Source organism: Curcuma longa, chromosome 21 (assembly GCF_044706935.1).
Source record: "Curcuma longa cultivar G26 ecotype Majalengka, Jawa Barat chromosome 21, ITB_CL_G26_1.1, whole genome shotgun sequence".
In the NCBI taxonomy this organism is placed as follows: domain Eukaryota; kingdom Viridiplantae; phylum Streptophyta; class Magnoliopsida; order Zingiberales; family Zingiberaceae; genus Curcuma; species Curcuma longa.
In genome coordinates, this window is record NC_133881.1 from 4,061,595 (window position 1) to 4,088,477 (window position 26,883).

At 41.0% G+C, this 26,883-nt stretch overlaps 3 protein-coding genes, 1 non-coding gene and 1 pseudogene across 4 annotated transcripts; 3 read left to right on the forward strand and 2 right to left on the reverse strand.

The window, feature by feature from the left end:
- The first annotated feature begins 3,850 nt into the window (after nucleotides 1-3,850).
- LOC141814157 (elongation factor G, mitochondrial-like) lies at nucleotides 3,851-12,293 on the forward strand. The gene is made up of 20 exons (XM_074702112.1): nucleotides 3,851-4,327; nucleotides 4,423-4,644; nucleotides 5,358-5,479; nucleotides 5,565-5,715; nucleotides 5,858-5,929; nucleotides 6,266-6,361; nucleotides 6,461-6,549; nucleotides 6,664-6,730; nucleotides 7,529-7,567; nucleotides 7,716-7,776; nucleotides 7,872-7,981; nucleotides 8,057-8,131; nucleotides 8,207-8,275; nucleotides 8,423-8,544; nucleotides 9,721-9,846; nucleotides 9,925-10,045; nucleotides 10,131-10,231; nucleotides 10,336-10,396; nucleotides 11,785-11,838; nucleotides 11,935-12,293. Exons 1-20 carry the CDS (start codon nucleotides 3,935-3,937, stop codon nucleotides 12,034-12,036), a joined length of 2,253 nt encoding a protein of 750 aa, XP_074558213.1. The 5' UTR covers nucleotides 3,851-3,934; the 3' UTR covers nucleotides 12,037-12,293.
- Nucleotides 12,294-12,930: 637 nt separating this feature from the next.
- Nucleotides 12,931-14,057, reverse strand: LOC141814158 (protein CUP-SHAPED COTYLEDON 2-like). Its single transcript, XM_074702113.1, has 3 exons — nucleotides 13,886-14,057; nucleotides 13,527-13,810; nucleotides 12,931-13,413 (listed from the first exon to the last, which is right to left on the reverse strand). Exons 1-3 carry the CDS (start codon nucleotides 14,055-14,057, stop codon nucleotides 12,931-12,933), a joined length of 939 nt encoding a protein of 312 aa, XP_074558214.1.
- A 1,277-nt stretch (nucleotides 14,058-15,334) lies between these two features.
- On the forward strand, nucleotides 15,335-15,406 carry TRNAG-UCC (transfer RNA glycine (anticodon UCC)). Its single transcript has one exon. It is a non-coding gene; the product is annotated as a tRNA-Gly (tRNA).
- A 128-nt stretch (nucleotides 15,407-15,534) lies between these two features.
- Nucleotides 15,535-16,256, reverse strand: LOC141814159 (protein DMP6-like). Its single transcript, XM_074702114.1, has one exon. The coding sequence runs from the start codon at nucleotides 16,245-16,247 to the stop codon at nucleotides 15,609-15,611; it is 639 nt and encodes a 212-aa protein (XP_074558215.1). The 5' UTR covers nucleotides 16,248-16,256; the 3' UTR covers nucleotides 15,535-15,608.
- A 7,265-nt stretch (nucleotides 16,257-23,521) lies between these two features.
- LOC141814156 (uncharacterized) lies at nucleotides 23,522-26,650 on the forward strand (annotated as a pseudogene).
- The last annotated feature ends 233 nt before the right edge of the window (nucleotides 26,651-26,883 follow it).

Consider the following 26,883-nt stretch of genomic DNA (forward strand, 5'->3'; position numbering starts at 1 on the left):
AGATGAAATTAGTTGTATTATGAAATTTAGGAAGGTTAAAATTTGTCCTCTATCAAATGGTATAAGAATTAAATTTGGTCATGTTTTCTCTGGTTCGCTTCATCGAGGGCCCAAAAATTATAGTTTCGCCCAGGGCCTTTGGACAACCAGGACCGGCTCTGGCCAAGATGGTGTGTGTCTAATGCAAAGAATCCCAACTAACCGCAACCGCTCAAGAAATAGATCAAAATCCTGCAGTTAGAATCACTGCCCATAAATATCAGAATATATCCAAAAACCTAATCAAACTAAAGTTAGCTTAATTCTATCACATTAACCTAACTCGTTAAGGTTTGACTAATTCAAAGATTAGTAACCATTTAACCCCAATTCGATCAATAACCTAATCCAACCGAATCATAATCCATAACATATATAACACTTAATCAGCTCCTAAGAAAGAATAAGCTAACATAAATCCAACTCTTACCTCAATTCAACTTCACCGATTCCTTCTTCTTGGTTGAAGCCGCTGCCGACTGAATCCACTCAATCTCTTTGCCGGCCAACTCCAAGATCAAGCTCCCGATTATAAACCCTAGCCAACCAATGTAAAGCCGTCGGCCAAGCCAAGCTCCTCAATCCGAACAGCTCAGCCTCCTCAACAAGCTTCTCCTTCCTCTACTCGGTTCACCACCGCCGCAAGCCCTGCCACCATAGCGACGAATCAAGCTCCAAACCGAACTAAGAACCAACTAATCTGATTTCCAAATCCCCAAATCAAGAGCTCAATCGAATCTATGTACAAACCGAAATCAAACTTGGATTCATACCTATCGCCTTCCTCCTCGATTCGCCGATGGTTCGCTGTCACAAGCCACCTTACGATCCAACCTTTTCCGACAAGATCCAGCCCCCAACCGCTGCCCTAGGTCGCCGGCGTTCCTCTAGCTTCCAACTCCGGCGTCGATGGCACCAACAGGGGTCGATCGTGCGTGCGTCGGCGAGAAAGCAGTGGCGGCGTCGCGTGATCGGAGAAGGCCGAGATCGCGATTGGGAGCAGAAGTCGCGGCTCCTGTAGCTTCTTAAAGGATTCCCAACTAAATGGGTTTAGATCCAATAACCCAAACCAGCCTAACCCAACTGATCTGGTCGAGTCAGCCTAAATCAGCCGAACCCGAACCGAACCCAATCCAACATGAACCGGTACTGTAGCAAACCAATCCAAGTTTGGTTCGCTTGGTTCAGGGGTCAAACGACCTCCGTTTTGGTCCAAACAAGTTTCGTTTGGTTCGTCTTCGCGAGACGTATTTGTTCATACCAGAATCAAAATTTTTCCGGTATCTTACATGCGGCTAGGTACAGGAAAGTCTTAGTTATGACTAAGCGGTGGAAGTCCTAACTGGAAGCTGAGCAAACTTAATCTGGAGAATTATATGGGAAGACCTAATTTGGAGGATTGGATAAGGAAATCCTGATCAGGAGAAATAGGCAGGAAGACTTAGCGGATTAAGTGCACAAGGTGGAAGACTAGACAGGTCTGGAGGACTCGATGCCTAACGGTAGAAATCTTGGGGATCAAGGCTTGAGGCTAAGCAAAAGTTCAACAAGTCTAGAGGACTTGATTGGCACAAGATAAATTCTTCTGAGTGGAGTGGGTGAAAACGCATTTCTGATAAGGGGAACGGTAAACGTCGGTCTAACCTAGAGTTTCACTGAAAATCAGTCAAGGCCAAAATAGTTTGTTAAAACTATTCATTTCCTGTTATTATTGTATTTTGCGCTAACTTGTAATGCAGGAACGGAGAGCCTAGAACTTTGTGTTCCAAGCGTCCTTATCTGGATTCAGGCAATCGGACTTCTAGGCGTCCAGAGTGGTTCCATGTGACTGATGTCAGCGGAATAGGGCTAGCAAAACGGTGAGGTGACAAAGTTCCAGTGGTTGGGACACCTCAGCTTCTAGACGCCCCGATCTAGATAAAGTATTGCAGAGTCAAGATTGATCCGGAACCTTCACATCAGCATAGAGCCGCTCAGAAAGGGATACAAGCGTCTGAAAGTGCTGAGTCAATAGCGTCGATAGTGGATCGACGGACAACATAGAAGCCCCTGAAAAGGCTTCCAGACGCCCGGATTACTCAATAAAAGAGCCTCAAGGGAGAGCCCTTGAAGCATCTATCTGCGACTAAATGACCACCGTTTACCCGAAGAAAGATTATCCAGAACGCTATTGTCATGCTGAGGAGCTAATTCAACATCTACACATTTTGTCGGTATAACTGTGCTTCACAATTTATATTCTTAAATTCTAAATCGATATTCGTGTTACCGTTCTTATTTTTGTAAAGCGTCTAACTTTTCTTTGTAAAAAGGAGAGTTATATGGTGGATTATCCGTTCGAAATGATCTCTTGATTGTGAGCTTTGGAGTAGCAACCTGTAGTTATGAACCAAGTAAATCTTCGTGTACTTATATTATTTTTTGTTGCCTCTCTATTCCTTATATACAAAGTTTTAGGAGCTTTATCGAAAAGTATGAAAATGCAATGGAAGCGCTATTCACCCCTTTCTAACGTTTCCAATGATCCTACAATAATAATTCCTTATATTACTCACATTATAATAATATAAGAAATTATATATATATAATTATATTTCCTATGGATAATTTACTTAAATATTTAGTTCTATATTATTTCCTTATATTACTCACATTATAATAATATAAGGAATTATATATATATATATTATTGTCTTTTTGGAATTATATTTCCTATGGATAATTTACTTAAATATTTCATTAAGAGTTCTATATTATTTTTTTACTCAGTTGTTTGATTATTTACTTGATTATTTTTCTACTCAGTTGTTTTTTGATCTCTTTTTTCTTCTGATAGATCTATCTTATAATAATCTTCTTCTTTAATTTTAGAATATTATTGTGTAAAATTTAGTACTTCTTTCTAGTATGTATTTTCATATTAAAATATGTTCATTTATATTTTAACTCGTCTTAAATGATATGTAATATTTTAAAGTTTTTTAATTATATTTTATTTTTATTTAATAAGTTTTTAATAGAGTAAATCTTTATATACGATGCACAACAAATTATAAAACTAATTGAATAAAAGATTACTTTCTCATAGTCATATTTTTCCAGCTTGATGCTAGCAAAGACGATTAATAAATATTATATTTTTTGACTTAAAATGAGCTCTGTTCAGCTCAATCAAATTTTTTGCCGCTCCCCATTGATTTAGTTTCAAAACTTGCCCAAAATTATATACTTAGAAAAGTTTATATGTTAAACCCAAGAGGGAGCTGGATCCAACTCTAAATGGCAAGGCACTTAGATGGAGGACCCCTTAAGATCATCATTGAGAATCACAATTTATCTTCGTTTCATTTTTTATTATCGGTCCCACGACCATTTGTGAGGAGGTAAATCGAGAAATTGTAGTTAGTCATGACGTAGGAGGGTATTACCTAACTTTGTCAGGATTCAAACCCTTATCATTTTCTACAACTTTGCTGCGTCATAACCAATTCAGTTATGTCTAAGGGCGATAGCTGAGTTGGGCAGCTCGGTGGCTATATCATTCTTATTTTAGATTGCTCTTGAGCTATTCATTCGGTCCCTCTAATTATTATTTAAAGCTATTTGATTTGATTATCCTCTGTCTATTTTTTTTAAATAGTCCATATCATGAAATTCTAAATCATAACTAATTATTTAATTTGATTCATGTTACATATTCTTTTCAGCCCAGGTTTTATGCTAAATCTGATAATCCTGGCCCAGCCCTATTTTATAATTAGCACCTATTATTTCAGTTGGGATCGAAATTGATATAGGCCGGCGGAAAGCAGAGGCGGCGGCGAGGTTTACAGCGAGTGGTTAGGGTTTAGCTGAATCGACTCTGCTCCGCCGCCGTCCTTCGCTGCCGTTTGCCATGACGAGACCATGCGCCACCCGCCTCCTCTCGTCCATCCGCCGCGCGCAGAGCAACCGGCTCCGCCCGCTGTCCATCCTCGTCTTCGAGGGTGCGACGAACGGCGTCGATCGGCGGGCGATGTCGACCGCTGCGCGTGCCAAGGAGGAAAAGGATCCTTGGTGGAGGGAGGCGATGGACCGGATGCGCAACATCGGAATCTCGGCTCACATCGACTCCGGAAAAACCACCCTCACGGAGCGGGTGCTCTTCTACACGGGGAGAATTCACGAGATCCATGAGGTCCGCGGCAGGGACGGAGTGGGCGCGAAGATGGACTCGATGGACCTCGAGAGGGAGAAGGGAATTACGATCCAATCGGCCGCGACCTACTGCACATGGAACGGATATCAGGTAGCATTATTTCGAATAAAATTTGCATCTTTGGTTGATTTTCAAGTAACTTAAAAAAACATTATTTTTGATAGAACTTTTGAATTGGAATGCAGGTTAATATCATTGATACACCAGGCCATGTTGATTTCACCATTGAAGTTGAAAGAGCTTTGCGCGTTCTTGATGGTGCTATTTTGGTCCTCTGTAGTGTTGGGGGTGTACAAAGTCAGTCAATTACTGTTGATCGTCAGATGAGAAGGTATGAAGTCCCAAGGGTTGCATTTATCAACAAGTTAGACCGGATGGGAGCAGATCCATGGAAGGTTCTTAATCAGGTAAAGTGTATATCTTTCTTATGCTCTACTATCATTTGATGGTTGCACATATTTTATCAAAAGATTTCTGAGCTTGCTGTCTAGTTTGCTTGTATTGTTTGTCATGATCTAATGGTTCTGGGTCTCTAACCCAATGGAAACAAGCATAGCTGATGTAAGCTCATGTTGCATATAATTTGCTTCTTCCCAAACTATGAAAGCAGGATGCACATGTATTGTAAAAATTTTCTCAATGTATTTTTCTGTTATGTATAACTGCTTGTGTTTGATGCCCCTGACACCAGCATCCTAGAGTTAAATCAGGTCTCTGGAGCTTACACAATTGATGAATTAGTCATCTAAAGTTCAACTTATTAGTCAATATAATTGTGACACTCTTGGGCAATTTATTTACCTTCCCTTTGCTATTTTTTCTTTTTTTAATTATCATTTTAAGAAAATTTTTGTTCTGCCAATGCATTACCAGCCTATGTTGTATGTTTTCTCTTATTCATTCCCTAGCCATCTGTACATTTTGATTTTTTACATTTTGTGTTTCATCATCTTGGACCCTATTGTTGAAGTGTTAAATTTGAGTCACAATACATTTTTCTCATAAATTTGGCGCGGTCTTATCATTTTATATATCTATAAAAAATATTTCTTTTCCTTTCTTCACATCAGTGTTCATTTGGTTTAATATAATGATTTCTTATGTACTAATACCTTTTTAGGCACGACATAAACTACGCCACCACAGTGCAGCCGTACAATTTCCCATTGGATTAGAAGAAGAATTTCAGGGTCTTGTGGATCTTGTGGAACTGAAAGCGTATTACTTTCATGGATCAAATGGGTATTCCAATATTCTTTCTTTCTTAATCTTAAATATTACAAAAGGGGATTTTTTTAGTTTTGACACTTGCTACTAACTATCTCAGTGAGAAGATTGAAACAGCTGATATCCCACAGCATTTGGAGGCTCTGGTTGCAGAAAAGCGGCGTGAACTTATTGAAGTTGTTTCTGAAGTAGATGATAAGCTTGCTGAAGCTTTTCTCAATGATGAACCAATTTCTCCTGCTGAACTCAAGGTTTAACTCAAATATGTTCATGTTTTGTTTTCATACCCTTCTCATTTCTATTTGATTGACATGCAAGGCAGTAGTAACTGAAGTAGCTATCAAATAGTATTATGACCATGGTATTATCCTTTGTCTTTGTTATTTATCCTAGATGGCAATTCGGAGAGCTACAATAGCACGCAAATTTGTTCCTGTCTTCATGGGAAGTGCTTTCAAGAATAAGGTGCATAAAGTCATTTTTTTTCATTTCCATCATTTTCTATTTCACACCTTTTTTATCTTATTTTTCTGAATATCTTAAGCGATAATGTTTGTTGAATATCTTTCTTGTACTTCTAATGACAATATAACATGATGGATCAAACAATGATGTTTGGGTTGAGATACCAGTTTGCCAAAAGTACTTGTTTTGGAGTATAACCTGATGTCAAGTTTCTATTAGTTCATGATCTGCCTTTATGTAATTTTATAGGCAATTCTTATCTAAATAACAATGTTTAGTTCATCTTGTTTGTGTGGGGATTTGGATTTGAGACAGCTTCTGGATTGCTATTCGTAGGGGGTACAACCACTTTTAGATGGAGTTCTCAATTATTTGCCTTGTCCAACTGAAGTTGAAAATTTTGCCCTTGACCAAAACAAGGATGAAGAAAAGGTACCAGCTTTATATTTTTATAATTATACACCATTATTTATTTCAGTATTCCAGAATCAGTTTTAGAAAGTCAAATGTTTCTCTTGAACTTTGTTAAAGATTTTATTATCCGGGACTCCATCTGGGCCATTTGTTGCTTTAGCTTTCAAACTGGAAGAAGGTCGTTTTGGTCAATTGACTTATCTGAGGTACTACTCCATTCTGGGTGGTTTATTGTTCTCTGCCATCTAGTTTTCTTACTCTGTTTTATTCACAAATGGTTTATCAAAGAACATTAGTAATGCTATTCATTTGCTTGACAGAATCTATGAAGGTGTCATTCGCAGAGGTGACTTTATGATTAATGTAAACACAGGGAAAAAGATTAAAGTGAGTTTTGATCATCATTTTTATTTCTATATATTATTAGTCAACATAATTTCTTGGATCTTGTTTTGTTGCTCTTTTCTCTTTACATTTGCTTCATCAGGGCATATTTTTTTGTTATATGAAAATATTTACCTATCAATTTACCTACACTAGTAATCAAGAATTTTGATATATAATTTCTTTTAGGAGATTAAACCTCTTTTTGAATTAGACTCTACTAAAATTTCTCAACTTAGGCCTGTTTTTGCTATTACTAGCTGTTGTTGGTTTTTTTTCATTGTTATTGTGTCGCTAGGAATTGGAAATCCATAGTATCTTTAGAGGTTTAGCATATTGATATTCCTTATCCTGGATTAGTTTTTTTTTATAGGGCAAAAACTTATTTCTAGCATTTCAGTAAAAACGTATGATAGATTAATGAGTGATAATGTTGTTTCAATTTTGAGTTTTAGTGTACAAATGCTAGAATAGTTATAAAACATTCAGCTTTTTGGTTTGATTAAAAAAATCTTTCGGATTATAAGTAGCAGATCTCTGTCCTTTACAATGTAGTATCTCATCATAAATTGTTATGTTGATATATATTTATTTCTTTTAGATGTATGCCGAGGTTTTGTTTGACGGTTTTTTGAGCATGGAACTTCCTGCCCGTTCTTGTATATACACGTCGCTGTTTTGTTTTTAGCATTTGAACATTAATTTAATTCAGATTTTCATGCAAAGAATTTCCTTTTCTTGTGCTGCATCTCTTTACTCTCATATATACCTACTCTAATATGAGGAATCTTCCATGTTTAGGTTCCTCGTCTGGTTAGGATGCATTCTGATGAGATGGAGGTTGGTTAACTAGCTTTTTCTTATATTTATTTCGTGTGTAAATTGAGTATCATTCATGTATATATTGTTTGCATTATTGATGCATGTAATCATACCATGCTCTTTAATTCCATCATTCTTAATGAAATCTGTGGCCTTCGCTTTGCAGGATATTCAAGAAGCCCATGCTGGGCAGATCGTTGCAGTCTTTGGTGTAGATTGTGCATCAGGTAATGTGTTTAACCAGCAACTTATCCAATTTCCTTATTGAATGATTGCCTATTCTTGCTTATTGAGTTTAAAACATTCTTGTGTTTTTCCTTAGGTGATACTTTTACAGATGGTTCAGTTAGATATACTATGACTTCCATGAATGTTCCTGAGCCAGTCATGTCTTTGGCTGTCTCACCTGTATCAAAAGATTCTGGAGGACAAGTAATTAATTGAATGCTATTGATTTTAGTTACTGAAATTTTCATTTTAAAATTAATGACTGTCTCCTCCTTTCAGTTTTCAAAAGCTTTAAACCGATTCCAGAAAGAGGATCCTACATTTCGTGTTGGATTGGACACTGAGAGCGGCCAAGTTAGTTACTTCAGCTGCTTGTATCTTTTTTCTCTTTAGGGATAAAGACTCAACACTATTGTCATTCCATTGCAGACAATTATTTCTGGGATGGGAGAGTTGCATTTGGACATTTATGTTGAACGCATCCGAAGGGAATACAAAGTAAGAATATTTAACTTGTGTTAGGACATATATTTCTTTACTATGCACCAGTAATCAACTACTGGAGATAGTTTTTCGTAATCTCGAAAATACTTCCTGATTCTTGAAACAAAATTAACTAAGTTTCACTTGTATCTGGGAATGAAGGTCGATGCAAAAGTTGGAAAGCCTCGTGTTAACTTCAGGGAGACTGTTACTCAAAGTTCTGATTTTGATTATCTTCACAAAAAACAAAGCGGAGGTCAAGGTCAATATGGACGAGTGTGTGGGTAAGCTTAGTTGCATAATCATTATTTTTGGGTATTCACTATTCACTTTTGGTTGTTTTGTGGATTTGATGCCTTAATTTGTGTAAAATAATATTCCACCTGTCAAATGGCACTTCGTTACTGTATGAGTTTGATTGGCAAACAAATGCTGACACCTGAATTAATTAGAGAGAGATAGTCAAGTCAGAATAAATCATTATCTTGGTGGTTTGTCTTACTCTGTGCATTATTAGAAGCTAAGGTGTCTCATTTAGTAGATTCTAAATCTAGCTATGCTATATCTCAATTAACTGTCAATTTCCATGGAATAATCATTCTTATGTTTGGTTGCAAAAGTTAATCCAGAATACCAATTTTCATGAAAGTATTGTCTTACTCTGCATTATTAGAAGCTAAGGTGCCTCATTTAGTAGATTCTAAATCTAGCTATGCTATATCTCAATTCCCTGTCAATTTCCATGGAATAATGATTCTTATGTTTGGTTGCAAAATTAATTCAGAATTACCAATTTTCATGAAAGTATCATTCTGTTTTCATAAGGAATCCTTACTCTATTTTAGAAATAACTATTTCTTATCTATTCCAATTCTAAACAGTCATGGTCTTACGGTATTTAATTCTCCCCAAAATATTAATGCGCAAAGTGGGTTGGGTTTGATTGGGTGAGCTGGTGGGTCTACATGTCAGACTAGTTGGTCATGCCGGCAAACCGGTAAGGTTGGACAGTCCTGGCAAGTTAATCGTGCCGTGTAGACTGGTCAGACTGTCAGGCTGAACAGGTTGACAGGCCAATTGGCCTGGTCAGGTTAAATATGTCGATTGACCGACATGAGTGAGTCTGGCTTGTTGGTCAGGCCAAATAGGCTGTTCAGGTTCGGCAGACTGGATCGTATAGATCATCTGAGCTAGAGTTGAACAAAATATTTCATGCAGGAATATTTTATCATTGCAAAACTATTAATATTTGTACGGATCAAAATAGTTAATCTAGGTTGGTTCAATTGTCTTATTCCTTATCCATTCCATTTTGTGAACTACACAGGCCACAAGTGTTTTACATATCCTGGATTATTAACATAGGAATTGCCAAATTTTTGCCTTGAGAAAAATGTAGTTATTAGCTGTTATTGCTTCTTTTCTTAAAAAGAAATAATATTCTTTCTTTGTCTATTTAGGTACATTGAACCTCTTCCAATGGATTCTCCTGTAAAATTTGAATTTGAGAACAATATTATAGGACAAGCAATACCCTCAAACTTCATCCCAGCTATTGAGAAAGGTTTCCGAGAAGCTTGCAACTCGTGAGTAACTCTAGATTTTCCTTATTCCATGGTCACGTAAAAGATAATTAGCCTTATCATGAATCTTGCTTTCCACAGTGGTTCCTTGATTGGACATCCTGTTGAATTCATCCGAATAGTTTTGACAGACGGGGCATCACATGCTGTTGATTCGAGCGAGCTTGCATTTAAGCTGGCAGCTATATATGCATTTAGAAAGGTTGAATGTTTTGCTTTCCTTTTATGTTTTCCCACGAGGAAGAACTGTCTTTATCCAAAAAATTCTGACAGTATTTCCTCAATAGTGTTATTCTACAGCTAGACCTATCATATTGGAACCAGTGATGAAGGTGGAGTTGAAATTTCCGACAGAATTTCAGGGCACTGTCACTGGTGATATTAACAAGTGGGTTTCTGATTTTCAAACTATATTTTAGCTACTTGTGTTTGCAGGATCTGGTGTCTCTAAATGGTTTACGTGGGTATATAATCTCTTTGTATGAATGACAGGCGGAAAGGTTTGATCATTGGAAACGACCAGGATGGCGATGATACTGTGGTGGTTGCCAATGTATGTACAATCCAACCCTTTCTTTGAATGATCAGATAACATAGTGATAATGTTTTGCTTTGGTTCCATTGGCTCTGTATCATTCTCGCAATAACTGTGCTGAAAACCAGGGTTTAAAATCTCGTGCCGAACCGGTCGAAACGGGCGAAACTTTTCGTTCCGCCCGCCGACCGGCACCGGCACGGCCCGGCACCAGCCCATCCCAGCTGCCAGAGTCGCGCGACTCCGGCGACTGCGCCGGAGTGGTCGTGCGACCCCGGCGGCGGCGCCGGAGGGGTCACGAGACCACACGGCCGCGTCCGGAGGGTCGCGATCTCGCGATCTCGCCCGCGCGTGCCGAGATCGGGGAAAAGTTGGGGCCAGCGACGCCGCCGGAGGCTCCGCCCGGGGCCGGCGACGCCGACGGAGGCGCCGCCCGGGGCCGGCGATGCCGCCCGGGGCCGACGATGCCGCCGGGGCCCCGCGACACTCCGCGCAACCGCCCGCACCGCGTCGCGTCGCGATCATTTTTTTTTTAAACTTAGGTATTAATTGGATTTTAATAATCAATTCCTAGCTATAGTTCAAAATTATAATTTGGGGTAATTTAAATAGGCTTTATTAAATCCTATAAAATTATCAAAAAATTTATTTTTTATTTTTAAATATTTATATTAACTTTTTAATTTTAATTAATATATTTTATATTTTAAAAATACCGAAATTATACCGACACGGTACGATACGGTACCGAAACTGTATCGTTCCAGTCCGGGACCGAAACTCCGGCACGGTTCGATATTTTAAACCTTGAAACCATATGTGCATAATTATTTTAAAGCCAACGAACATAGTAGTAGACATGGTTCAATTTATCGGTTTGATAAGGAAAACCTAAACCAACAAATACCAATTACAATAAAAAAGCAACTAGAAACTACTTTTTAAGCTAATTTTTAGCCAAAACAACCATAAAGTATTGTAGCTTAATGTTTATGTTTGTTTAAATATTAATACAATAACCCAATAACGCTAAAGACCATGTGTGTGTTTAATGGTGATGCCTAGGAGTATAACAGTTAGAATTTTCTTGAAATACAATATTTTCTCTATTTTGTGATATATTGACTCTTCATGTGGACTTCCAATATCTTTATTGTTTCTCATATAAAAAATTTGTAGACACTTGAGTACACAGCAGAACTCTGACCTTAAGTCCACAGGAAGAACCCAAAACTTGTCAGCATAACCATAAAATCATGCCTCACCAGAGTCTCTTGCTATTGCTGTTTTCAGATGCTTTTACTTGCATAGCATATCGATACAATGCTTGGCTACCAACCATAAGTTACCCGAACAAAGATTAGTAGACAAACTGTGCTGATGAAAACCCCCTTTTGGCATTCCAGGTACCCCTAAACAACATGTTTGGATATTCAACATCCCTGCGCTCCATGACACAGGTAGCAAATTAAGCCATTCCTTTTCCTCACACATCTTTCTGACTTGTACAAGTTTGCTATCTCGTAAATGGTTTTTCCGAACAATTGTTTCGGCAGGGCAAGGGCGAGTTCACCATGGAATACTTGGAACACTCTCCTGTCTCACAAGAAGTACAGACACAACTAGTCAATCAACATAATGTAGACAAGTCTTCATAGTAAATCCACACGATAGATGCTTCAAATTTAATATATTAAAGACCATTCACTAGAAATTAAGAAATGTCTCTGAAACTATTTATTGTTTACTACATGCAAATTTTTGATTCAACTGTAAGCAGACGATAGCTATCAGGATTACTTATTGTATGTAATAAGTGAGGATAGATATCAGCTGCACAATATTTACGATTTTTGAGTTTAGACCTTTGTATTCAAAAAAATGAATAATCTTGGTCTTGGGTTTTACCAAAATATACCATTGACTGTCAATTTCTTTGGTGAAAACAATATGGATTTTTGTTGATTATGTGAAAATTTATGCAAAAAATGCTAGTTGATAATAAATTGGTGCTTCACTTCTAATATCCTTTGTATATCTATGTGCATTAACTCTCAATGAAACTTGACAGTTTTAATGAAATTATTATTTTATTTTTTAATCTAATTTTCATTCATAAGTCAACAGTAAAAATGAACTGTCTAATTACATGCTTACTTTTTTCCTTTGATTACTGCTTTTGCATAATTTGTCAAATTGAAAATAAGATAAAATATTTTAACAATTAATATATTATGTTACGATGATATTTACATATATAAAATGTATGAAAGATGATAAGATTGAATGTTTTAAAACGAAAAGGTTCTTAAATTGTATCAATCCATTTTGGTTGCAAACGTAAGGAAAATATTAAATAAACGACATAATTCTCGGTATCAGCCGCTGTTACGCACGCGGTTGAAAGTAACAGTCGGCTGTAATGTTTGACGCAGCGCCCTTTTAAACGGCAGTTACAGGTAACAATTAACGTTAATTTCACATAACAAAGCGAACGTTTCGGAATACAAAGCGGAACGGATTTCGTAGCAACTACTTGTAACGGGTTGACTTTAGAAACTCCAAATGCAATCTAGTTCTGTGGACCCTACCGCCATCGTGTGGGCGCGCACCGCCGCGCCAGCCTGCGACGCGCGATCGAATTCAGTCTGCGCCGCCCGATCGAATTCAGTCCCCGCGATTGCTGACTGCGGCGCCTCCACCGCCATCGGTGCGGTCGCATCGGAGAAGAAGACCGGCAGGTAAAGCTTCCTCTGCAGTAACCTGAGGCTTGGGGAGCTCGCCGGAGGAATCGCGGAAGAAGGCGGTGGGAAGTGGAGGCCCATGCCGGTTGCGGCGGCGGAGATGGTGGTGGAGAAGCAGGGCACGGGCGCCGCCTCCCTCTCAGCGGCGCTGTCATAGGAGCCGAAGCTCTCGCGGTCAGGGCCCTTCATTCCGCATCCCCCGTCGGCGAGCGCGAGGCGGGCCTTCTTCCCGCCGCTTCCGCCGCCGCCGCCGCCGCACTTCTGAAACACGCGGGAAACCACCCACTCGTCCTGCACGACACTCAATTCTGATCAAAATCGATTCTTTCAACAAAAATATCGTCAGAAGATCCACGCGCGACTCGAGCATAAAATAAAATCGAAATCGCATCTTTCGTTCTCACCTTGGAAGATCCCGACAAGAAATGGTAGGCGAACTTGCCTTCGAGCCTGTATTCGTGCATGACCCAGTTGGTCTTCTCCCCCTTTGGAGCTCTGCCTCTGTAGAACACCAGCGTCTTCTTCATCCCCACCAGCGACATCGTCTTCGAGCTGTAGATTTCACGGTCCTTCCCCGTCGCCTTCCAGTAACCGGCGTCTGTGGCTCGGTTAGTCCGCAGTCCGGTGGGGTACTTCCGGTCGCGAAGGCTAAAGAAGTACCATTCCTTCTCCCCCATCTTCGCCTTCTCTGCAATTAATTTAACGCCCAATTCAATCACGATTCTCGCCGATTGATTCAAAGAGAAGAGCGAAAAGATCGAACCAGGGAGCTCCCACGGCTCGCATTTGTTGAGGTCGATCTCGGCGATGGCGCGGCCGGCGAAGTTGCCGTCGAGCACTTTCTTGAGGAGGTAATGCATGATGAGTTCTTCGTCGGTGGGGTGAAATCGGAAGCCCGGCGGCAGCTGAGCCTCACCGGCGACGTAGATCTCCATTTCCACACTGTTAAAGATCATTCCACGACTGAAATCAGACACCAAAAAGCTCGCAGTAAAACACAAAAGATCACCTTCTGAAAGAACTCGAGCTCCTCTCCTCCAAGAACACGGCCCAAGCTCTCAAACTCCTCGCCTTATAAAGGAAAAACGGGTAGGGATTCGACGAATCAAGGCGTGTCAGAAGTAGCCCTCGCCTCCTATCCAGTCCTGGAGACAAACAGAGAGCAAACTCTCTCTGCTCTGTTCCGCTCTGCTACAGAACAGAGCTCCTCATGAGCTCAGCCATGGCGGAGACGGAGAACATGAGCAAGTGTGCAGGTATTTTCTGTGTCAGAGCGGGGGAACAGAAAGTATAAACAGGGGAAGGGATTCGAGATGATCTCGCATTAGATAAAGCTGCTGCGAAATCTCAATCTGTCAGAGGGATTCAATAAATCATGAGGCGGATTCCATCACATCAACTTTATGCATCGATCTCGCATGCACAAGTCATGAAGAACAGCAACGAGAGGATGATCATGGCGGCTGGCATTGTTGCCATGCCGAGGTGGTGCATGGCATTGCATGCATACGTCGATCGATCCGTCGAGTCGAGAGATGGCGATTAGATGTTCATGATGTGGGTGGGTTTGACAGGTCGAAGAGGAGGGAGCAGAAACACGAAGACGAAGAAGAAAATGATATATATATTTTTATATATAATGCATTTATTGAAAACAAAATTGAAAAGTATATATATTTCTAGTTTTTTTCACGTAAACTACATGCATCCAATAGACTGCTGGAGATCCGACTGAACCAGCTATATATAAACCCTGCAGTCGGTCGCCAAATAAACCCGGTCCATCAAATGAACCGTTGGTCGAGTACTCGTACACATCCATTAATAGTTTCTACATTCGTCCATCAACTACTAAAACTGCTGATTCAGTATTAATTAATTAATTAATTAATTAATTTGCTGCAGTTTGAGTTGTTCATGTGAATGAGTATTTCTGCATGCGATTGATTTGATGCCATGACGTGATGTATTTGACTTGTCACGTCCAATTGTGCTGCAGTGTACAATGATACCTTCTCTTGTTTTGTGGTGTATTGAGATTTATGGCAAAAATTCAAAAGGAGGTTTCTTTCTTTTGTTTCTTTTCTTGCTTGATAAAATATTTAAATTAGATTTAATATATGTTATCTTAATAAATACGTGTTCTCAAGGCCAAAAAAATAAGAAATTAGTTTTTGAATGAGTAAACTTTTATGATCAAGAAAATTGCAAAGCGTTTGTAGTCCAACGGTTAGGATAATTGCCTTCCAAGCAATAGACCCGGGTTCGACTCCCGGCAGACGCATTTTTTTAATATTTTTTTTGGATATTTAGAATAACTAAATTTGTAATGTTTGTTTTTCGACAGCAGCGGCGGTTCCTCCGGAGCTTAGGATCGAGGTCAACGATACGACGACCAGTGGTGGACAAAGATTCTTACTACGTTGACTTTTTCATGAAGTCGAAGTGAATCTACTTCGTAAGATATACATATATCGATCTGATAATTAGACATCGGTACAAGATTTCTGCGTGACAGGGTATCCGATGCCGTGGCGGGTGGTGGGGAACGCGACGAACACCGCGCTGGCCACGAACCCGACCGCCATCGGCACCACCGCCACGGCGCGGCCCACGTCGCCCGACAGATTCGGTCGGAAGCAGGATACGACGTTGTGGTCGGATATGGCGACGGCCGCGAAGACGAGTACTGTCGTGAAGGCGTGCACGAAGTCGACGGGCGCGAGGCGGCGGCGGGCGGCGAGACCTGGCGGCGGCGGCGCGTGGCCGTCGATGACGAGGAGGCCGCGCGCGGTGGCGAAGCCGTAGCGGACGTGGCCGGTCGCGGGGTCGTGGAAGCTGTCGGTGAAGGTGAGGAGGAAGGCGGAGAGGGCGCAGGAGAGGAGGAGGGCGGCGGTCATGGCGCGGTCCGTCGGGGCAGGGCAGCGGCCGTCGTCGGTGAGCACGGGGGCGAGGACGTGGAAGGCGAGGGCGGTGCCGGTGGGGAGGAAGTTGGCCAGGTGAGCCGCGTTCTTGTACACCTGCTGCAGGGCCGTCAGCGGCGGCAGATCGTGTCGGCCGTTGTCGTCGGCTAACAGACGATGTCCGCCGCCAGCAGCCGCCGCCGCCTCTTGGTGCGTCGCCATTAATATTACTGAATTTAATTTAAATTATTAACTAGAAGATATAAATGTAGTGCTCGATACCGGAAGATATATGAAACATGAGATAGGAATAAATGAAGTAAATTTTAATAAAAAAAATTATTTGAAAAGAATATAAGTACATAATTAGATAATTAATCAATCGCGTGGAGAGCAAGAAGTTACCAACCATTAATATTATTGAATATTTTATTTTTTTTCAAAACAAATTATTGCGAGGATATGTTAAATGGATTGAAATAGAAATAATAAAAAGTATACACGGGATTCATGATAAAGAAGTTTAGTTGGATCTCAATAAATGGAGAAACTGAAAAAGTAATCAAGGGCATGCATGCGAAACATAAATAAATTAAATATTGATCATGAAATGATGGCTAAGTTTGATTTTATTATTATTTTTTTAAATTTATTTTGAGTTTTATTTGTTTAGAAATTATGGTTGAGTTGGTTTGATTATTTAAAATTTTTATATTTTTAATTTTATTTGATTTGTTAGTGAGTTTGATATTATAAGATTATTTATTTATTTTGTAAGTTTATTTATTTATAAGTTAGATGATAATTTTCTTAATGAACATAATTTATGAATTTTATTCATTAATAATTTATAATCTTTATTCATAAATAAATTGTTCCAATTTATTTATTTAATTAATTTTATTCCTATTGAATAAATATAAATAAATTTTTACTAAATCGAACATCAAACTTATTCATAAAAATTTAATTCATTTATGATCCTAATTAGATGATCCCTCCTATGGTGTTTAATGATCATGATAGGTCTAGCTATCGGTCCATTTGCACTTCTAACTCATTTGATTAACTTGCTCGACTCATTTTGATAAATTGGATTGCTCACTCTTTGACCTCTTGAATTGGCTCCACCAATTAGAGCAATTTCATTAGCATAACCTGTGTTGGTCATTGACCTAGTTGACTCATTCGCGATTGCTCAATCCACTTAGCTTGTTCAATTGAACTAGTTCATTTAGATTGTTCACCTGAACTTTTCCATGTTGTGCAATAGATCAAGAGGGCCTAGCAAGCAGAGATAGGTTCATCCAACCTCCTCAAGTGATCAACTTATTCGACCCACTCAACTTGTTTGTCCTTATCGACTTGCCTTGTTGAGTCATACCAACTCGACCAACTCATCCAACTAATGTGTTTGGCCTAATAAATCCCTCCAACTTATTATAGACCTAACAAAAATGAAATGGGGGTAATCTAATCACTCATTTGACTCAATTGGCGATATGAGGACATGGTTTGATACTCACGAGTAATATGGTAAGATTTGAGAGTCGTCGGCGGATATTGTTCGCGAGGAACTACAATTGGCATTGTTATATAATAAGTGAAGGGATTTCCATTGTTCCGGTTGAGAACTGCTCCTGGACACGTCACCGGGCCTAGCTCGCCGTGGGGTGGAACCAATGAAGCAGAAGAGCAGCGGGGGGAGACGAAGAAACTTGGAGGCCTCGAACCTGCAAACACAGTACCACGTCAATAGGAAGGCCGGGTGTTGCCCCGGCGCGACCACTCCGACGCTCAAGTTAGGGGCAGTGGCGAAAAGAGGAAGATAAACAGTAGAGAATAAGGAAGAGCGTCAAAAGTTACGAGTGAGAGCCAGAGATACCTGTGGAGTGGAGTGGTCTGTTTATAGAAGGATGATCAAGTGCACCTGTCACGTCATCATTTAAGAAAGGTCTCCTCATGATTAATGAGATGACAGGAATAATCAATTTCACTGTCCCATCGCTAACAAAGCTATCTCCAGTCACTGTCGGGCTATTTAAAAGAAGAGTGATGATGGCAAGTGCATGAGAGCTTTCATCCATCTATTTCCTTCTCTCATGAGTAAATAGTTGGAATGGTATCAACCATTGCTTAGTGTAGTGGTAAGTGAAGTAAGTACAAAGCAAGAGTTTGAATCCATTTAATTATATTTTTAGGATAGCTATATTCTTTTAGATTGCTTGTGGGCTTATTTTATCAAATTCAGGCCCATTAACCTAGATGATAATGGGCCTATTTTAATCAATGGGCCTAGTTGGCATGCCTCCATGTGATTCAAATCATTTAAAAATAAATAAATTTGGCATAAAAATATATCATATAATTCTTCTAATTTATATTGCATGGGCTACTAAAATCCCACTTAGTGCTAATAGCACATAATGATGTTTTTTTAACATGGCCAAAATTTGATCACATCATGGTGCTTCAAATGCGAAGAGTGATTTGCCCCAGGGTTACAATGCAGTAGTAAAACGTTTTCGTAGTTAATCAGGCATTATGAATCGATTGCTAAGTATGATGCATTGTGAATTAATTCCTTTTTTGTGGGAAGATAACCTTGGAATGCTGATGTGGAGTAGCACATCCGATTTATCTTGATGATCAATAGAAAATTTTTATAAAATCGAATCAATCATTTTTAGAATTAATCGATTCATAGAATTGGATACAAAGAAGAAGTGAGGAGTGATTTGAACCCCACCACTAAACCAATCGATTCATAGAATTGGATACAAAGAAGAAGTGAGGAGTAATTTGAACCTCACCACTAAACCAAACAATTGGTACTTTTTTGGGTGGTGGAAATTTTTTGTTCTCTCTTTTTTGTGTTGATGGGAGAGAACAAAGTCACTTCAAACACCTTCGATGAAAAGAAGATCACCCATTCAAAAAGAAAGAAAGAAAGCATGCAAGTTGATTTTTTGGGACCTAAAAATTTAATAGAGTTATCCTTCAAACTTTATTATGTCTCAATTTATCCTCTTACAAATGGAGAAACTAAAGGTAATTACAAGTTATTAAAAATTTATTTTTACTAATAAATCCTTTGAAGTTCTTAATTATAAAGTTGTGATAAATTAGAATACTTTTTATTGGGGGTTTTGGGCAAAAAACTAAATAATATAAAGTTGATAAGGAAATGAAGAACATGTTTACAAAGTTAGACTCTTTCCTTATTATGCATGTTGTAATAAAAAGTGAGAATATTTTTGTAGTGCTTTATTACACTAATGAAATATCTACTTTCTTTTCTTACTAACTTTTGACAAAAATGGTTGTCAAGGAATATTGTTGGTAATATGCCAATACACACTAATTAAGTATAAGGCAAGTGTGCAAATTAGTGTAGTTTAAGTTCAAGAAGTGGCCCAATAATTACATATTAAATCATTTGTATTACTTAGTATTAGAGAAAAATATAATTGTAGAGTAGTAGTTCACTTCTTCCAACTCTTTATTGAACGTGATATTAAGTATTAGGTAGAATATTCCTTTTCCTTTTGTTTAAGTTACATCCTTCATCCTTCTCTTTCTTAAAGCATATATGCGTCTTTCAACTCAAGCCAAACTTAATTACAAGCAAAGCATCCAAGCAACACTCTATTATATATATATATATATATATATATATAGTAGTTATAAAATCGTAATTACTATAGCACACTCAACTGATTTAAGATTTAGGCTAAAGATAACAATACAGAATGCTATTAGAGGACATTTGAGTAAAGAGGAGTGTCTTTTTTATTAAAAAAATCAAAGTGGTGCATCCCTTTTATATATATATATATATATCCTCTCCCGATGCTCCAAAGTTGGAGCTACGATATCCTCCTAACCACGATCTGATGGCCTGTGAAGTAACATATATATGTTAACAGGGTTTGTATTGTCAATGTCGGCCCTCCGACGTTCAAGTTAGCACTGAACCGAGATAGAGAATTCACAAATATGAGAGAGAGAGAGAGAGAGAGAGAGAGAGAGAGAGAGGACAATCTAAAGGATTAGAGATATAGAGTTTGGTGGAGAAGAGTTGCCTTTGTGTCCAAGAAAAAAAGCATACCTTAACTTACATTCATCGGTCGTTATATAGTCGATAGAGAAGAATCTCCATGTAGGATACCATGTGTCCACTAGTTGTCTCTTGGAGAGGTGGTTATGGCACAAAATGGGGACATCTGTTGAACTGTATCTGACTCCACGTTGGATGTCACATACTCACCCGCTCCACCTGAGAGATAGTTAGGGCACCAAAAGGGAAACAACCGTTGAGGGAGCCTCCACGTGAGATGTCAAGTACTCATCAACTATCCACATAAGGGGTGGTTAGGGCACTAAGAGGCGATAGCCATTGAGAGAATCTCTACATGGGGCGACCCTTGTATGCCAACTATCCATCTGAGGGACGATTAGAGTATCAAAGGGAAACAACCATTGATATGTGTCTCAAGAATCTCCACTTAGCATCCTTGTGTTGGCCATATGCATTAGTCCTTTCATCGGGGTGTCATATCGTTAGAGGTTGAGGCCAAGTTTCATATTGGTTAACTTCAGGTGGGTCTCTTGAGTTTGAGTGGGTCGATGTTAGATGTATACTAAGTGCTTGGGAGCACAGATCCCAAGTGATCTTCCCATATCTGAATGAGATGTTGCTAGATGAAGATTTAGTACTTCGGAATGTGAATTTTGAGCATCTTTCCTGAGCTCAATTGGAATGTTATTGGACGAAGGATGAGTGTTGGAGAATGTGAGTCCCAAGTGGCCTTCCTAAGCTTGATTGGGATGTTGTCGGGCGAAGACAAAGTGCTTGAGAATGCAGGTCTTGAGCGGCCTTCCCGAGCCCAATTGGCATGTTGTTGGGTGAATACCGAGCACACTGCTTGGGAAAGGAGATTGGTAAGGTAGGGTATCCAGGAACTGAGATTGGTTGATTAGGAAGTGAGGTTGGCTACTCCGGATATAATCTCGGATACCATTTGTTACCCTATACCCATCCGTAAGCAACTAGTGAGCATCTAGTATTTTTTTTTTTCAATTTTCACTTCCTTTAATCTAAATCTTAAATTCTAAAAAAATTTTAAAAACAATAAAACTAGATGCTCACGGGTACTCACAAATGAGTACTTATAGAACAAAGGATTCAAGCGAACTAAATTGAGTCGGTGAATTGAATGTGCACAATTGAATAGATGGATCAAGAGGGTCTATTGGTTTTGGGTTGAGTGGATCAAGCAAATTGGGTTGAGCTAAATGGATTGTATTGATTAAACAATATTGGAAGACTAAGTAGATCAAGTTCAATAATTTGACGGGTAGGTTGGAACAAACATGATAAATTGAGCCAGATAGATGAATTGACTAAATTATGTTAACACGAAGAAACATTGTGGTCCTAACGAGTTAGACAAATCAAGCAAACTTAGTGAATAAAATAAACTAAATAAAAAAATAAAGATAAAATAGGAAGATTGTGTGGGCTCAGTGAATTAGACTAATTATGCGATATCTCTACTAGTCATATTTTAGTATCATAAGAATAATTTTTTTCATGGATCAAATCAAGAAATAAATATTTCTTCATCTTTTATTCCTACTCTAATAGATTCTTTAACAAGCTAGGATAAGTGATACCCTATCTACATGTTTAATTATTATTATTTATTAAAAATAAAATAAAAATCTTTGGGCAACTCCATCATGTATAGTGATGGTACGTTTTATGACTAATGAACCTTGTTTGTCTCATAAACGACATGATGATTGATTAATTATTTTCGTTAATTAGCCCTGATTCTTTTCCTAGTCAGTTCGCCTTCTTTGTCCTTGCAAATCCATCGATCCATCAACATCCATTCCATTCAATTACAAGTTTCTCTCTCCTTTATCTTTTGAAAACAATAGAATCCATCATCCCAGTGGTCCTATGTAGTCGACCTCACCACCATCATAGAGGAGGTAAATCGAAAAACTACAGTTGGTCACGACGGAGGAGGGTATTGCTCGACTTCATCAAAATTCGAACTCTTGTCCTCTTCTACAAGTCTGTTCCATCGTAACCAACTCAGCAATGCCCCAAAGATTTCTCTCTCCTTTATGAATCATATTCTTCTTCGTTATCAAGTCGATCCATCTCATAGGTATATATCCTCCTCTTAGTTAGCTACCAAGACCCTTCCTTTGGCATCCTAGTCAAGAATTTCAACGTCCACGTACTGTGTTGGGCAATCATTCAAGCTTACGTGTCAAGAGATTACTTTACCTTACAGCTGGTAGGTCAAAAAGACGTTATTGTTACAGGGAAGAAGTTCCTGACTGCTACCCCTACCGCCCAACTTGTTTTCGATATAATTTCCTTACAACAAATTCGTTCCATCCAGCTGCACTGGATCCTCAGCTGGATGACATAGTGTAAAATTTAAACTCTGAGTTTCGATCCTCAGCTGCATTGACGTAGTGTAAAATTTAAACTCTGATCATTTAAAAAAGTTATTATTTATCATCTTCTGCAAAGGTGGAATCTGTCACCTTAGCGGCCCCATATGGTCGATCCCATAACCATCTGTGAAGAGGTAAATCGAGAAATTACAATTGATCACGACACAGAAGGGTATTATTTGACTTCACTCAGAATTCAAACTCTTATCTTTTTTTATAAATCTGTTACGTCATAACTAACTCAGTTATATCCCAAACATAATTTATCATCAGACTGTGCCTCGAGGCAATCCGATGAGCTCTTTATGTAATCAAGAGGCTAAAAAAATTGTACATTAAAATTGAAGGACTAAGTGGTTGACCAACGCACTGGCGCCACACAAAAAAAAAAAAAAAAAAGCACGCGGATAATAAAGAGAACCTTTAACAGCAGCCAAATTTGACCTTTTGGCACAGCTCATTGACTCTCCTGTTCAAAGTTGATTAAGTTTTTAATGGTCAGTTTAGTCAAAATGCGGTCCATCCTCATTCTGTTAAGAACGGAAATATATGTTTGCACAAATATATTGAGTAATTTTAATTTAAAATTATCAATTTAGGTTACATTTATTAAACAGATGCAAATGCATCAGAGAATAATCTGATTAATAGTTAATAGTTTATTTATGCACATTTACAATTATTAGGCTATTTATCCCGCCACGTGGAAGAACGGAGGCATGACATCCAGCTACCCATCTAACATCTATTGGTCCACTTAGACCGGCGACCACTTCCATCACAATCTGAGGTTTATTTTTTTTATATTTATTTATTCATTTAACAATATGAGGTTGAAATTGTGACAAATTGATTAGATTATTCGAAATTGTTGTCATAAATTTAAATCTTGTCCACGTGGCATTATCTGATTAGATTATTTTTTAGGAAAAACCAGCATCTAGATCACAAATCTAGAAATAAATATTTGTCACAAAAAGCAAAGCTTGACTTGTGTCACCACTTGCCTGATTGCCTCCGTAATTATCACCATCATGCTTCACAGTCACTCATGCACGAGATCCTCGATCGCCATGTTGTCTTCTACCTCTGCTTCTCCACCTTGAAACGGAGGAATTGATGAACACAGACGCCATGATCGCACCTCGCTGCCTTCTTCTCCTCTTCCTCCTCGTCTCTGTCTTCTTCTTCTTCTTCCATGGCGCCTCCTCGCTCAACCAAGAAGGCCGCATTTTGCTGGAGGCGAAGCGCGGCCTGGAGGCGCGGCCCGACGCGTTTTCCTCTTGGAACGCCAGCGACGATACGCCCTGTGCGTGGAAGGGCGTCACCTGCACCTCCGGAGTCGTGACCGACGTTAACCTCACCGGCGCCGACCTCTCCGGCCCATTCCCTTCCGCCCTCTGCCACCTCCCCCACCTCGCCTCCATCGACCTCTCCGATAATTACATCAACGCCTCCCTCGCTGACGCCGCCCTCGCCGGCTGTGACGCCCTGTCCGTCCTCGATTTGTCGCTCAACAACCTCGTCGGCCCGCTCCCGGCGCGCTCGCGGCGCTGCCTAACCTCACCTACCTGGATCTCTCCTCGAATAACTTCTCCGGCGGCATCCCACAGGCCTTCGGCCGGTTCCCCCGCCTCGAGACGCTGGCCCTTGTCTACAACCTGCTCAACTCCACCGTCCCCAATTTCCTCGGCGATGTCTTCACGCTCCGGGTGCTCGACCTCCGGTACAACCCATTCGCCGCTGGTAGCATACCGGCGTCGCTCGGAAACCTCCGCAATCTCGAGACGCTCTCCCTCGGCCACTGTAACCTTGACGGGGAGATCCCACAGTCGCTCGGCCGACTCTCACGGCTCGCCTACCTAGACCTCTCCTCTAATCGCCTCCGCGGCGGCGTCCCGGAGTTCCTTTCCGGGCTATCTGGCTTAACCCAGGTCGAGCTGTACGACAACTCGCTAGTCGGTCGCATTCCGAGCGGCCTCGGTAAGCTCGCCGCGCTGCGTCGCTTCGACGCGTCCCTGAACCAGCTCGAGGGTCCGCTCCCCGACGACATCTTTGATGCGCCGTTGCTCGAGAGCTTCCACCTACACACGAATCAGCTGACCGGTGGGATCCCTGCCGGCGTCGCGCGGTCCAAGAGCTTGTCCGATCTCCGCCTCTACGAGAACCAGCTCAATGGCTCCCTCCCAGCGGATTTGGGAAAGACGACACCGCTGGTGACGGTGGATCTGTCGATGAACTCGCTGTCCGGGGAGATCCCTGCGAGCATATGCGACCGCGGCGTACTGTTGCAGCTGCACCTGATACAGAACTCCTTCTACGGCAGAGTTCCCGACGGCCTCGGACGGTGTTGGACGCTGAACCGCCTTCGGCTCCGGAGCAACGCCCTGAGCGGCCCTGTTCCCAGCGGGCTCTGGGGGCTGCCGCATCTCTCTCTGCTTGATTTGAGAGACAACGTTTTGTCCGGCCGCATCTCTCCGGTGATCTCCAGTGCAGCCAACCTCTCGTCGCTCCTCATCGAAGACAACCAGTTCTCCGGCATCATCCCCCCAGAGATAGGAGCTGCGGTGAACTTGCAAGAGATCGCCGCTGGGAACAACCAGCTCGCCGGACCGCTCCCTGCCACGCTCGGCAACTTGACCAATCTAGGCCGGCTCGACCTCCACAACAACTCTCTCTCCGGCGAGCTTCTCCGAGAAATCCAATCGTGGAAGAAGCTCAGCGACCTCAATCTCGCCCACAATGGCTTCACAGGCGGAGTACCCCCTGAGCTTGGCGACCTGCCGGTGCTCAACTACCTCGACCTCTCCAACAACGATCTCACCGGCCAAATCCCGGACCAACTCCAGAACCTAAAGCTAAGCCGGTTCAACTTCTCCAACAACGAGCTTTCCGGCGCAATTCCGTCCGTGTTTGCCAACGAGGCCTTCCAGAGCAGCTTCTTGGGCAACCCGGCGTTGTGCTGGGACATGGCAGGGCTCTGCCCTGCCTCAGGGAGAACCACCACCAGCCACTATGGATACCTCTGTCTTCTGTGGTACGTCTTTATCCTCGCCGGCGTAGTCCTTGCCGCCGGCGTTGCTTGGTTCACCTGCAAGTACCGCAAGTACAAGAAAGCCATGGACAAGTCCAAGTGGACGCTGAAGTCGTTCCACAAACTAGGATTCAGCGAGCACGACATCTTGGGCTCCCTCCACGAGGTCAACCTCATCGGCAGCGGCGCATCTGGGAAGGTCTACAAGGTCGTGCTGAGCAACGAAGAGACCGTCGCAGTGAAGAAGCTGTGGGATGCATCGAAGACGCAGGCCGCAAACATGAACGGGGCCTCCATGGACGATGCCTTCGAAGCAGAAGTCGCGACACTAGGCAACATAAGGCACAAGAACATCGTGAAGCTCTGGTGCTGCTGCACTCACAAGGATCATAAGCTGCTGGTGTACGAGTACATGCCCAATGGAAGCTTGGGGGACCTGTTGCACGGCAGCAAAGGGAGTGTTCTCGACTGGCCGACGAGGTACAAGATTGCGCTGGACGCTGCAGAGGGGCTCTCCTACCTGCACCATGACTGCGTGCCGCCGATCGTGCACCGGGATGTCAAGTCTAACAACATCTTGCTGGATGGAGAGTTCGGAGCAAAGGTAGCTGATTTCGGAGTGGCCAAAGCTGTTGAGGTCGTCGAGAAGGGGCCTAAATCCATGTCTGTGATTGCTGGTTCTCGTGGATACATTGCTCCAGGTCTGTCACTCTCCGAAACTCTGTTAATCAACTGAAAAACCTCACGATCCTCCATGCTTACCACTGCAGAGTATGCTTATACACTCCGAGTGAACGAGAAGAGTGACATCTACAGCTTTGGAGTAGTGATTCTCGAGCTGGTCACTGGGAAACTGCCCGTTGATCCAGAGTACGGCGAGAAAGATCTCGTGAAGTGGGTGTGCAGTATGATAGAACAGAAGGGCATTGAGCATGTGATTGATCTGAAGCTTGATATGTGCTGCAAGCAGGAGATATTGAAGGTACTGAACATTGGCTTACTCTGTGCCAGCTCTCTCCCAATCAATCGTCCATCAATGAGGAGGGTGGTGAAGATGCTGCAAGAAGTTCGACCATATTAGAACAGGGCCAAGGCGGATAATGATCATGTGCTTGGGGGCAAGAACAGGGCCAAGGCGGATAATGATCATGTGCTCTTTTTTTATCCAACCTTTGCTTTTCTCTGTGGTAGCTTCCACGGTGTTAGTAGTAAAAATTGCATCTGTAGCAACACTGTTTTCTGAACTACTCACCATAAAGAACAGGACAGCCATACCCTATCGGTGGAACCTTCGAGTATCACTGGGGACTGACCATTCGATTAAAATTGAATAAATTAATT